Genomic DNA, 14696 nt, shown 5'->3' on the forward strand with positions numbered 1-14696 from the left:
CTCCATCCTTTGTGTGAATATGCTTAAACCTCATAGGGACACTAGTTAAATTAATACATTGTGGCGTCTTGGTGGTAAAACACTGCTTTTTGTCTGAGCTCTTTCTTTAGCCAAACCAAGGACTTTGAGTTGCCAAAACATAACCATAAAAGCATTAATCATGCTTTAGCTCCCACAAGTGGATATTGTAGGCAAACAAATATGCTTTGAATGATGTTTTGCACAGATCGTTTGCAACTTTGTAGACATGTTCATGTTTTTACATTCCACAAGTGAAATATGGACAGCATTGTACTAACCTAATTCAAAACACATTTGCTTTTATAATTAGTAAAACTTAATAAACCAACCCTGTCAACTAAAATGTAACTTCATCTTAAGTATGACTGACATCAGTGAACTGTTAAGAGATACAAATCATCCAACTAAATAACAAATTAACACCCCATAAGTCAGTATACAATTCTTTTAGACACTGTCTTTAGGGGACCAGACTTCATTAAAAACAGCTTACATTTTTATATTTTAGTTTTCCTTTGTTTTCTCACCTAACCTACTACATCATTGGGACTAGTTAGGGTAGTTATACAAATACAGTATATATGAAAAAAATAGACTCCTCAATTAAAGTTCAAGTGCTTCAAAATTGCATTTTTATAATCTATTTTGCAGCAGCGACAACGTGTTTTAACTGTACGGTTAAACGTGGGCAACAGTAAAAGCGATATAATTAGTTTGGATACTTTTAATGTAAGTTCTTGTCGCCGTTAAACGGGCCCGTTCTCCGTTCTGCGCATGTCCTCTGTCCCCCCCCCCAACAACCGGGGACTGTGGGGGGAGAGAGAGAGAGAGAGAGAAAGAGAGAGAGAGAGAGTTATCAGGGGACTCATGGAGCACGTCGTAGCACTTGTGTTTTCTATGTCTTCTTGTCCACGATGCACTTTAGGATTTCAATAAGATGCGTGTGTGTTTCCAGATAATCAGTTTCCTCCTCTCCGTAAACTTTTACTACCAGCCGCTCCGAGCTCAGGGTGAGTTTGTCTGTGATTTCATCCTCTCAGCTATAAGTCATATTTCTGTCCGTGTCTGCTTTCGTGCATTGGTCAACTTAGTGAAAAAAAGACGAAGCTGTTTATAAGTGAAGCATTGAGCCATGTGTACTTTTGCACGCTGGGGGTCCTGGCTAACTTGTTGATCCATTGACAGCTCGCATCCTGTTGTGCCGACAGAATTCGCTCTTGTTCTTTTGATACAGCTACGCCAAAGTCCATTCACAAGTTTTACGATGTGACTTTACCTCGTTTACTTGTGAACTCGAACACCTCGCAGACGGACTATATGACACATTCTCTTAGTAGAGTCCTCTGGTAAATTCGGGGAAAAGAAAGTGATTCGACAGACAGCCCTTTATTCAATAAAGCCCTGAGGTTTTAACTAGTTCAAAGTATTAGCTACCACCCACCACAGAGTGTCTAGGTGTGAAATGACTGCGGAGTAAGTGGAAAAACAACAGTAAAGTCGTACATATTTTCATTTTCAGTGTCTTTATTAAAGGCCGAATTGAAGATAATGTCCTTGCTGTTCCCAGAAAGCTCGTCAGTCGAGATTTTTGTCTTGCCTCTTTGCCCAAAATCAAAGTAGCGCTATTTTGAGCTCATCCGTTATTGACATTAACGTTAGCACGACGCTCTATCCGTGAACGCAACATAGGAGGTTAGCAATCTGTGTGGCGTTTTCTGACAACAAGAAAATGTCTTGAATGAGCTTTTTAGGTATTAAGGACTATTGTGGCGTAGTTATTGTCAACATTTCCTGTTTAGATAGCTTCTAACAATGTTTTTTTTTTCTCTCCTGCTGGTTGGTTATAAAAGCTTTAAAAGATTTGGTCGATTTCCTTCCCTCGAGAAATAGCCAGGGATAGGAAGGAAATAACGGATCGGGAAACAGGTTTGAAAAAAAAGGGACATGTACAGCGTGAGACAAGCGCCATTACAATTTTTGCACATTTACAATTCATTGACTATTAGCAAATGTGCCCTGCTTGTATGAATGTATCTTAAAATGCACTAGTAATCAGGAGGACCAACTCTTCGATTCGGCATTTATAGCCTACTCTGAAACACATTTGCGTCCTTAATATGCCTCGTGTTTTGGTCAGTATTCCCATATAATTTTTTCTCCAATTGAAACTCTTGGTAAACATTAGCCAGCTTAGATCAGAAAGTTACTTAATTGAAACAAGGTATCAATAAGTAGGTTGTTATATAATCCAAGAATCCTAAAATCCTGACTATTAGCTTTCTTAGGTGAGGAAAGAAAGGAAAAACTAAGATATAAAAATTTCTGCTGTTTTGAATGAAGGCTGGTCACTAAAATGTAGAGATATTGTGTCTAAAACAATACTACATTGGTCTGCAGGTTTGCAAAAATGCCCTAACAAGTCCCAGTGAATGAATTAGCAAACACCTCAGGGTGTGCTGGTGTTGAAGAGACACTGGCCCCGAAGTTGCTTTAACTTGTGAATTATCTGAGTCAATATGGAGCTGGCCCTTTGCACTTTGTTGCTACGTTTTTAAGCCATTTGCCAAGGTGTCTCGTCTGCAGACTTTTGGCTAATGCCAATCTTTAATATTATTTAGGGTCACTGTTTATCCTAGCCTGCCTTAGAGTGCTTCGTCTTACGGGGCTCCACGCACGAGCCGGATTATAAATTGGTCAAACATGCTCATGGGTAGGTCTTTGATGTTTAGTCCACATGGGTGCAGGATGTGGATTTACTCCGGATAAATATCACTGGCACATCTGCCTGGAACATGAAAGAAACACAAGTCTTAGATCCTCATTTGGGGTGCACATTGTCTCCCAAAGGCTTGTGACAATAGTAATGATTTCAGATAATCTCAAAAGGGCTATAGGTGTGATGAACAGCACCATGTGGGAAAGGGATCAGTGGGCTTCTTCTCCAACTGCCGTCTCCTCTTATTTCATGTAGAAATTCCATACATTTTTTTTTTCTTTTATTGTGTTTTTGCAAAACTTCTCTCCTTCATTTCTTTCATGTTGCGATTTGGTTAGCCGTGAGAGAATGCATCTGGAACCAATTTGACTCCTCAAAGCAGAAGGCAAAGAGGAGGGGAAGGAGGGAAGTGAACGGCAGCCCCTTTCTTTCCATGTCCACTGTGAGCCGGCATGGGCCGGAGTCCCGCAAACCTAATTATAGTTTTGTGAACACAAAATTAAATTGCAGCATACAGAGTTAAATTTCTTGGCCATCCCTTGGTATAGTGATTGTTGAATTGACCATGAAATACAATGTTTTTTTTCCTAACAGCAACTTGTTTCTATGGTTTTGTCAAGGTTACATATAGGCCTAAGGAAAAAGAAACAAACATAATCTGCTTGTTACAAAAGCAATTATAAAATAAAAAAATATTAATTAATAATTTATTTTGTCAAAAGTAGATAATAATTGCTTCAGAATCACAACAGTTTTCTTTGACCGAGACCCCTCTGTTTTCCCTGGAGACGTTGAGCTGAAAGCACCGTGCAGTTGAAACATCAGCTGTCTCGTCATACACACATTTACAAGCTAGTGAATAAAACAGACATATGCAGAGCAACAGGAAGGTGACAGAGGAAGGTGTTCAGACTGTAGATAGATGCATTGTACGTCACATCCAGCTAGGCACCAGCTACCGCCTACTTCATGCACATGTTGCCTGAGTCGACACTTAGAACCGACTTAGAGTTTACAAAACCCAAGGTTTAAACAATCTTCTTTAAACGTTGAAGAAACACTGTTATATCAGGGACTAACCAGATGGTGGCAGTAAGATTTGTGATTTCCAATTTTATTATTTCAATTTTACCTGATACTCCTCTGCTTGTTGCTGTTGGTGACAAACGCATAACTCTAAACTTTCACTGAAAGTCTGCTTGCTATTACCTGGAGGCATACACAAATATTATACAGTGCCTACTTCACTTGTTTGCGGTGTCTGGTTTGCTCACATGTCCATACCCATGACAAGGAAATTAGCTGTTTTGGGATTTTAATGTGGATGGATGTAAGTGCAGATATTACTTGAATCCATGTGACGTAACGTATGCATGCATAGTCTATGTCAGCAAATGTTCAGCTGTGAAACCAAAACAATGGTCTAAAAGAGGCTAACCCCCGGAGTTGCACAGCTTCTACAAAATTAATTTATTTTTTTTTTCAAATTTCAGCAGACATTAAGAGACATTAAGGTGACTTTCTATTTCTAGAAAAGAACACTAACATACCCAGAATACTGCCAGAAATATTGGCTGAAATATTTTGATTATACTTAATTTAATGTACCTTGTTCATGTGGACTAAAGTGGAGGCCTTGATGTTAGTTCATAGAAACATAAAATACAACAAAATGTAAAAATAAATGTCTATGTTCTCTTAGCTGGCCTTGTGGCTATTAGATGTGTAGAAGTAAATAAATGGCTGTTCCAGGGTAATAACACTTTCATCTCATTTCCTGATGGCCTTCTCCTCATACTTCTGTAATGTTATGACACAAAATGATATGGGGGATATGTCTTTGTCTGTTTTTCTTTTTTTCACAATCGAAAATCTGGGGAAAACACTTTCTCAGAAGCTTCTCTTGTAGAAATGCAATCAAGATGTTAATTGTGTATGATCAAATTTTTATTTTCAATTAAATTTTATGGCCTACAGCTGGCTGGCTTTGTTGGCTGAGCTGTGAATTATTGACTAATAACAGCTGGGGGCAGGTGTTGGACATCTTAGACGCTTTAGTTGCAACTAGAGTGTGTTTGTGTGTTCTTGTACTTGTTAGTGATAACCCTAAAAAGGACATTTTGGCTAGTCCTTACAACTTCAAAGGACTGTTTCAGGACTTTTTCTTTGTTTTAGGTTTACAGGTTGGATATGTAGGTTCGTATAAGGGTTAGGCCTTTGGTTGTGATGGTTAGGAGCTGGCATATGCATTGTGCCAATAAGAGTCCTAACAATGTCACTGTACTCACTGGTTAAGTGACATCGGTCTGAAGCTGGTGTCGCATGTTGTTCCTGTAAAGCAGGCTACTGTATACGTCCTAAAGCACTGCTGAGTGTCTGTCCCACACTGTTGAGATCATTGTTCTAGTTAGCAGAACATCTCATTAGTCCGTCTTTTCCTTCTTCATTCACCTGTCCCACTCTCTTACTCGGGCTATACGACATTATCCTGTCTGTTAAAACATCGGTCTTTGTTTTTTTGAAACTTACTGTCCTTACCTGGACATATGACCCACACAAGATAATGTTGAGAAAGACCCTGTTATGAAACTGTATTTTAAGCATAGTGAATTAATAAAAGTGTAATTTTAATGCGATTTCACATGAGTTTGTCTTACTTCTGGAACAGGACCTTGAAGTGCTGGTTTCACTTTAACTCTCTAAAAGGCTGTTTTCAATGGCTGACATTCCCAAAGAATCGGAAGGGAATCTCGTTATGCTGTGGGATTTTAGTGTTAGCTGTGACTTAAAATTTCTGTGATGGTTTCACAATATATCAGAGTAATTTATTATTTATGCATGTTTGGGCCTTTACATAGGTTTGAGTTTTTCTCTACTGTCAGTAGTACATAAAATATAAAAGTACAAAAGTATTTTCTACACATTCTATTGCAAAGGTAACAAAGGGGGGCCTGGTGGCTGAGAGCTAGATCATTGGGTTGGGATGCAGAGGGGAGTGGGCTCGAATCTCACCCCAGCAGGTGTGGCCCCACCCAGCCACCAAGGGCGACCTTGGTACCAGTCCCGGGCCCGGATAAAATGGGAGGGTTGCGACAGGAAGGGGCATCCGGCGTAAAAATCCATGACGAATCAACGTGCAGAAGACCTTTAACTTTAGCTAGGGTGGCGAACCCTGTATTGACAAGCCGAAACCCACTGACTCATTTATCACATGCCACCAGCCCTCTCTGATTATTGGGATTAAGAGTGGGAAGTTAATTACACAGATTTGTACCTTATCTTTGGTGCCCCTCCAGTTAGTGGTCCACTGGGCACTTAAGCTTTTACACCTGACCAAATGCAGTGGAAACATAGAAGAGTTTTCTGTTGGTGAGCCCCTTCTACTTGCCTCCTTTCTTCTCCATCTCCCCCTCTGGTCACTCTCCCCATTTGCCACACTCTACTCTGCCACATGCGTCTCATTATGTCATTTCCCATTAGACACACAGTATACAGTCAGCCAGCTCTAGATCCTCTTTTGATTCTGCTAATTGAATATGAAATGAGGAGGGTGGACATGCTTAGCCATCTGGAGGTCTGTGTTTGCGTTGGACATCGGCTCTCTCTCTGATAAGAATCAGGTGTTCTGGTGGATCGGTGGGTGTGTGTTACTTAGTACACACCTGGACAGCATGTGGCTCCACTAGTCACTTTGCCTGGTAAATGCAGCTACATTTCATGAACAGAACCTGGACATTTGACTTTAAAATTAGCGTCTTCTAGCAGTAGATGAAACCCTATATATAAGAGACAACAGTGTATGAATAAACAATATGACCATTTAGGCTACAATCTGTGGTTGGTATAAAGCCAAATTAATTTGAAATAACAGAAGCAAAGACATGGTTTACGAAGACTCTAAACTCTGCAGTTAAGGTTTCAAAACCAAGGTACATAAATATAATCCCAGCACACAGCACTTCTTTTTATCCTTTGAACTCTTAGTCGCCATTAAAATAGAAGTAATTTGTGCCTAACACCATTTGGTAAGACAGTTTTACTGTACTAATGCCGCAGGCTGCTGGAGTGGTTAACATTTCCTCATTGATCAAATACAATCAAAAGATTCAAAAAGATAAAGACAACAAAGATTTTATTAACAATCTGCTGCTACAATATGCAACTGTTGGTAATCATGTTACTGGTAGAATGAGACAATAGATTTCAGTGTTTTGCCATTAAAGCGATCCTTCTTCAAAGCAGCTTTTATTATTTCCATCAAACTCTGAAATGTTGGCAAAATAATAGCCTATTCTACACAGCTGCCAGTACTAACCTTTAACATTTAACTTGGGGTTCAGTGTCTTGTTCAAAGGCCAGTGGATCAGATGGGTTGAACTCCTACCTCGGTTTTTGGCGGACAACATGCTCCACAGCCGACCTTTAGGATCCCAGCAATTCCAGTATCCCGATATCAGAACATAACAGCTTACTGTGATGCCCCCCTTGATGTGTCACACGCACGGTGGAAATAAACCGTATATACTGTATCACTTTCAAACCAGTAATGGCAGATGACCTGAATACTGTTGTGTTTTTGCTAGATTGACACATTTGCAAAATTATTTAGACCCAAACAAAGCTGTTGTGTTATCAGTACAACATGGCCATTAATACAATTTGAAAATCTTACTTGTTAATGTAACAAGACATTGTAGCAGAAATGGGGGAGATTGTTGAGGATTTTGCTTAGAAATATCTCTGTACTGCTAGTAGTGCTGTTCAATGAGTTGGGATCACAGATGACTTTGACAGTTCCACTTCACATTAAGAGTTTGGGGTATCTTCCAAAAATATTTGATGTATTGAATCCATTTGGAACAAACTCTTAACTTCCTACTGTAGATTTTTTATTTTTATTTTTGTCCTTTCGGCTTATCCCATGAGGTCAGGGTCACCACAGCAGATCATTGTCCGCACGTTGATTGGGCACAGCCCTTCCTGAAGCAACCGGCACTACACACCTGGGGATGGGAGTTGTAAGGGGTTTAGTGTCTTGCCCAGAGACACTTCGACATATAACCGGGACCAGGGATCAAAGCACTGACCCTATGGTCAACTGCCTTACTAACTGAGCTACCCCCCCACCCCACCCCCCGTAGATGCTTAGGGCCATGGCCAAAAAGGCCATGTTTCCTGATTTGTTGATCCCTGTCAGCTAAGAATGACATGCAGATGTGCTGCCGTTGAGTGGGTTTATATAGAAAACTATGGAAGTGTTTAATCAACGTCACCCACAACCAAGGTGTGTTTCCCTTAAATATTAGGCCTTGATAGTACTTACATCTGGTTAACTAAAAAGGGAGTGTTGTAAAGTGTATTGTAAATTGTAAATTTAGCCAACTACTGTCATGGTCACAAAGTCACAAACCCCTTAGTGCCACACTATATGCCATAAGAGAGCAATGCTTTACTGTACCTTGTCAGTCCATGTCTACAAATTCAGCAGATGAGGCCTTTGGGTCCTGTAAAAGTTTCACCATGTCCATCAGAGGCTCGTATTTAAACAAAGCAGGATGTGGGTCCGTCCCGCTTCTCTCCCCATAATCTGTTTACGTCTCTCCCACAGATGTCAGTCTGTAATGTCTGGCAGAAGATATTAGTTCTGTATCAAGTAAATGCTCCATGCATCTTGTCTCCTGCTGACTGTCAGACAGCAGGCTGTTTGAAGTGCCTTTTAAAAACGCAACTTTGTCAAAGCACAAGTTTGTCATTGTCAAACATGTCACCAAAAATCAAATTATCACTCAGTTTACTCTGAGTTCTTAATTGTGTATCAGATCGGGATGTCACATCAGGGTAATATGTCAACAAATGTCATGCAGGTTTCACATCTGAATCTTTTAAAAGCATTCAGGCCAACAGAAAATTCAGCTTTTACCCAGGTTGAGGAATACAATATTTAGTTTTAACTGCTCATCTTTTTACAAGATGCATTACCGTGCTGTGGAAAACAAACCTTTTTCTAAATCTTTTTTATTTTTGTTTTGTATGTTGATTCTTTAGTGCTCAGCTCCACATGGCAAATCTCAATTAATCACGGCACAGGAAGTGACCTTTGACCTCCATCGATTAAACTTTCCCCCCAGAGATTCTGGGGCAGCTCTGAGGAATGCAGGAAGCAGAGTGGTAGCGTACATAAACGTTTCTGCTCTTTGTATAAGTTCGGTCTCGTAAATTCTTGCAACTATATCCAGCATAAAGTTGCAGTCAATACAAATCATATCAATCTACTACTATATTAATGATTGAATAATTGACTTCAAATTTATAGTGTTATCAGTCAACGTAATCTGCGGTTTAAAGCACCGTGGAAAGTAACAGTCTGGCTGTGCAAGAGATGTGTGCTTCATACATGTCTGACGAAACAGATGTAGTTCTATTTTAAATAAATCCAGCTGTCTACAAAGGCTGTGTAATGACTAACTTTAGAACGTGAAACAGTGCACCATGCTATGGAAAATGGCCAGCAGTGGTGTAAAATGCATACAAGATGTAGTTTGTATTAAATTGGCAAAAAAACACAGTCTTGCTATAAGATGAGTGACTCAAATTAATTACATTTACTGTAGTTAGGGAGGCATTTATTTCGAATCCCTTAAACCAACTTAATAAATAAAATAACTGAGTGTAGTTTGGTTGAGAATAATAAAATGTTTTTGAATAACGGGCTTGGGTTCTAGGCTCTTGTATGGAGACTTGTGAAAGGACATGGTTGAATGGGGGGGAAAAAAAAAACAGATAAACCTTTGTGAGATTTTTCAAATCTTTTCCTTAAAATATACTTCTGGGTAAGTTGGTCACCATGGAAATGAAAGCGATGTGCCATGCATGTCATGTACATAGATTTTTATTTTGAACTAGGTCTTAAACATAAATGCTCAACAATAAACATGGTTTTCATTTAAGTGATGGTCACCTGAAGAGGATACCTGCGTTTCTTATTAATGGCACACTAGGTTTTTACCAGCACTAACTAGTATTTCGTGTTCTCTGCATCTAGCATACATCTCTCTGTAAGTTGTCCAGAGTTTTGCAGTTAGTTTGCTAACAAAGTCAACCATGTTTCCCAGGTCGGAATACACATTGCTAAGTATTCTCTTCAGGTGTTTACTGCCAAGCACTGACTTAATGGCTTTGTATATGAAGCCATGCTCAAAATAGAGCTTTATTTTTGTTGTGTTTTCCATGGTGACTAACTGACCCGGAAGTATATTTACAACAAAAACATTTGCGAGCTCTCGCAAAAGTAATTGTATTATTATTTTTGGGCTCCGTACTCAATTTCAATTGATTGAAAAAATATGCATCACTTTATTTCCTGAAGTTCGTGTACCCCGACACCATCCAGTCCAAAACACAGATCCGCAAAGCTACATCTTCTCCCATGCAGACATAAACACAAGAAACATCTACAACTACATTTGATTGCAAAATCTTGTATTCCCTTACTTTGAAATAAAAAATGATCAAGGAGTGTATAAAAATGTTTTGCTTTTTAACCAATGGTAGCAGGCTTTGCTTTAAAATCTTAAAAATCGGGCTGCAGTCATTCTTCCTTCCATTTCATACAGAGCTCGTCAACGTCTTATGCAGATATACACACACTAATCACCATTTTTGACATGGTCGAAATTTGGACTTGTATTCCACTTTCCTCAAAGACATATGTTAGGTTCCCCGCTATTTGTTTTAAATTCTTATAAAGGTTTTGAGCAAGTTTTCTAGCACCATTTAATTTTTTTAGTTTTCAACAACTTGAAAGAGTCTTAGTTTTTCCACGTTTCTTCTTTTTCTGGATTATGGTCTTCACAGTTGGTACTTGTATCCCTAAACACTTAATATTTTTAATCCTTCTCTGGTTTAGCAGTTTTATTTTGAGGTCTTGTGGAAGCTGTTTTCATGATCCCATTGTTTTTGTTGCTCTAAGCAAAATGCTTAAGACTGTCCCTGGAGATCTTGCAAATTAAAGTGCAAGCCCGGCTTAACACACCTGGTGCCACTCATCAATCATTAAGTGTTAAACAGTGTTTTTTTTTTTTTTTTAAAGATCAGACACCGAATTATACATATTAAAGTTAATTATTTAGAGGGTTTATTGGGGTTTTGCACCAATATGTTTATTATTTTATTTTATCTTTTTTTTTATACTCTGAAAATTTTTGTTGCAACTTCTGATGATGAAGCATTATTTGTATTAGCTGAATGTGCACTAAATGGTGTTGATAAAAAAAATTTCTTTGTTTAATGCATTGAAATTCCTGCTGTCAGCGGTGCCCAATGGTCCTTATAAATACATCAGTTATTTTATCAGTGTGTTCTATTGTGAAATTATGCTTTCCTGTGGATACATGCCAACAGCTATGTGGACGTATGCAGAGAAGGGTGTAATGAGTTGCCCTAGATGTCAGAGGTTTACATCAGCCCTGATGTGCACACCTCTGATGTGCACACCTCCCAAATCTCAACAATGCTTTCTGTGGAGCTGGGCTTCGTTGAGCTGCGTAGTAAGATTGAAGCAGAAAGGAGATTTTTTTTTTTTTTTTTAAATTAGGAAAAGGAGGAATCAGAAAGACAGAACAGCTAGATGACTATCTATCAGATGAGGTTTGAAATATAAATACCTTGCCAGGTTGAATCTCTGCCCGTTCATTCAGAAGTTTAGTGAAGTGTTTATGCTGGGGTAAATTTACTTTCCACGTAATGTTTTATTCTACTTCTTCAGTAAATACTGGTTTGCTTAATGTGACTCACTGGTGATCTTACTAATGTCATAAAGGACAACTGTCAGCACGGCCACTTTGAGTGGTCTCCGGCTACCTAGTCCCGTACGCAGTAAAATGTGATACAGTGTGTTCAGAGGTAGTAGAAGTACACAAAATCAATACTCAAGTAAAACTGGAAGGATTGGCCTAAGATAGTGCTCTACTACAAGTACCACATCAAATCTTTTACTCAAGGAAATAATCTAGATTTGCAAATGTAAATCATCAAGAAGCATATTTACATTTTAAGTAAATGTACTCCTCTAAGAAAACGATGTATTTCAAATGATACCAATTATGTTAACTATGCCAGAATATGTACAGTAATTAAAACATAAGGCTCAATAATCACTGTTGGTAAAGGTTTAACCACTTTAAATGTCAACAGGTGGTTAACCCATGATTATAAATCAGTAATTATTTGTTCATAATATTTTTTATAAAAGTATTTTTATAAAAAAACTGTCTGTCCTTTAGAAACAAAGGGGCAGAGAAGGAAGTGGCTGGACTTGGGTTTCCTCTGACCAATAAGCAAATCATCAACAAGCATGCACACGCTAGCCCAATATGTCAGGACAGTTACATCTAAATGGGATCAACTTTATTTTGAACTATTTTGACATGGATTATAGACCATTGACTGGGCTTTAAAAGTCCAACCTAGTTAAGAAACTGCGATCACTCATTTTAAATTATCAATATGCTGTAGACATGATCCAGCACAGTTGTTATTAACTTGGGCTTAGGTTGAACTTTCTAAACATCACAAAAATCTAATTCAGTCAGATGGACTTTCTCTTACTCCTATTGACTGTGATGTTGCCAATCGAAACAAAGACAATAAAGAAGAAATTTAAACAGTTTTTATGATTTCAATGTTTTGCTGTGGACAAAGTTCTCTCTTTACAACTCAAAACGTGTCCTGCGCAGATGATAAAGTTGTTGACATGACAACAGCTTTGTTAAAAATTCCCAAGGAGCTTTGTTATATTTAACATATCAGATGTTAGATGTTATGTTTTGTCTTTTATCTCTTCAGTGAGCAGTGACGGTAAAGTAAATTTTTCTGATGGTAAAGTTTGTCCAAATGCAGTGGTTACAAATGTTTGGGCTAAGAAACAAAAGGACTGGGCATAGAACAAATGGGAATATGTATTCTCATATCAGTTTCGTCACTAATATGTGTGAACAATCAGGTGCCGGTGTGTTGCTATCAACTGTATCACATTAGTTGTTTTCCTCTGGACATGTAGAATTGCATTATTATTATTATTATTATTATTATTATTATTATTATTATTATTATTATGGATGTATAAGGATATCTTGGGAAGTCAGACGCTTTCTAATTGCAAATAATAGTACAGTTACGGAAATTTCAGAAAACACATGGTCGGTGTTCTGTATTTTCAACAAATCCCATGTACAGACTCAAGTGTTTACCATCACCAAGGAGATGTTTCTCTCACATCACACTAAAATTATACTAATTTTACACCACATTTCCGCTGCATCCATGTAAGTTTCTAGTGAGGCTTGATGGTTCGACCCAATGTGGAATTCTCATGTTCTTTGATTGTTATTGCAATGACGTTTTTCTTTTACCATTTGATTTTGTTGGTTTTGTTTTTGCACTTCTTTAAAGTCAAAAATGTGGGAAAACAGAATTCTGAGATTAAAGATTTCGGAAGCAAAAAGTCAGAACCCTAACCCTAATGTTGGTTTGTGTTCTTAAGATGGTCAGACAGATTACAGTGTGACTGGCGCTGAAAAGTCAATTTAACTGTCGGGTGCTGAAAAACAAACACCAATGATGCTAATGTGATTTGCAGACAAGGTTTACAGGTTAATCTATCCAACACATTGTCTCTCACCCTGTGAGTGACAGTCTCACGGTATTGTTTCATACCCCCCACAAAGTTTTGTGTGTTTTGAGTAACCCCCACAGTTGGGCCACATGTTCCTTCTGCTGAAATCCCAGAGCTCATGTTGACGTAGCTTATCTCTGGGAATAGAAGTGTTTGTGTGTGTGTGTTTGTTGATTTGTGTGTGTGGATATCTTGATGAGGACCAGTTTGAGTTTGTAATGAAAACATTTTTGGATGGCCCTCACTTTCTGACACACGTTCGAAGGGATGTTTAGGGGATAATGCTTGGTTTAATGCTTAGGGTTGGAATTCGGATTGGGAATGTGCCATCTAAATGAATGTTCTGTGTTTGTTTGTCAGATGTACTTACGTGTAACAAACATTTTGATGAATTTTATTTTTATTTCTATTTTGACACAAGCCTGGTAAAATGGTATTTCTTGTTCCTTTATGACTTTCATTAGGCTAGGAAGCTTGACCAGTTTTGTTGCCCGTTGATTCTGTCTCTCAAGGAGAGAAAGAAATCAAAAACTCCTCTGCTGTTAACTTTTATCTATCAAATATTTATCTACCAGGTGAGGTATAAGGTTATTGTTTGTGTGTTCTTTCTGTGGGTTTTCTTACAGGTATTCTGCTAAGACATACACTTGGGTTACCCGGTGACTAAATTGGCCACAGGTGTAGGTATTAATGGTTATCTATTGCTCTAGAGTATATGTCAGCGCTTAGATAGACTGGCAACAAGCAGATACTGCCAACAAGCAGAACCTACCCCAGGTAGGTTTCTGTCAGAGAACAGCGATTACTCTGCCATGTATATACGTAACCAGGTTTCTATTCGCTTTTCTCCATTTGTGCATGTGCGTAACCAAAGGCTGCAGACAGTAGTCAAAGAATGAATGAAAGGTTAGATTGTTAAGGGGTCAACTGTGCGATGGGGCCTCATTTTAAAAACATAGTCTGCCTAAAGTCCGACAGAAAAGTGAATTAACACAAAGCGTATCATAGAAGTCTAAATAAGTCACTTTCCCTTGCGGATTATACAAATTCAGACTGTTGTGAAGCAATTGCATGTGTCTTTTCTTTTCTCTCCCCCCTGCGCTGTCACTCTGACACGAACACACACACGGGGAGAGAGAGAGAGAGAGAAAAAAGTCTAAAAGCAGCATTTTCTGTAACTATTCCGTTTATATCTGTGCCCCAAGCTTCTAAAATAAGTCAGAGGTGGAGGACAAATCAGGTTTCTCTTGTGCTGCATGTATACGTGGATTTCCGGTAAAGGTGTTT

At 38.5% G+C, this 14696-nt stretch overlaps 1 protein-coding gene across 1 annotated transcript in view; it reads left to right on the top strand.

Moving 5' to 3' along the window:
* The first annotated feature begins 849 nt into the window (after window positions 1-849).
* reck (reversion-inducing-cysteine-rich protein with kazal motifs) overlaps window positions 850-14696 on the top strand; it is a 54403-nt gene continuing 40556 nt past the window's right edge. Inside the window, exon 1 of the mRNA XM_067486298.1 lies at window positions 850-1031. Within this exon, the coding sequence (XP_067342399.1) occupies window positions 959-1031 (73 nt within the window). The 5' untranslated portion in view covers window positions 850-958. The remainder of the gene's footprint in view (window positions 1032-14696) is intronic.

The sequence above is a fragment of the Channa argus genome, chromosome 19, assembly GCF_033026475.1.
Source record: "Channa argus isolate prfri chromosome 19, Channa argus male v1.0, whole genome shotgun sequence".
NCBI classification, from domain to species: Eukaryota; Metazoa; Chordata; class Actinopteri; order Anabantiformes; family Channidae; genus Channa; species Channa argus.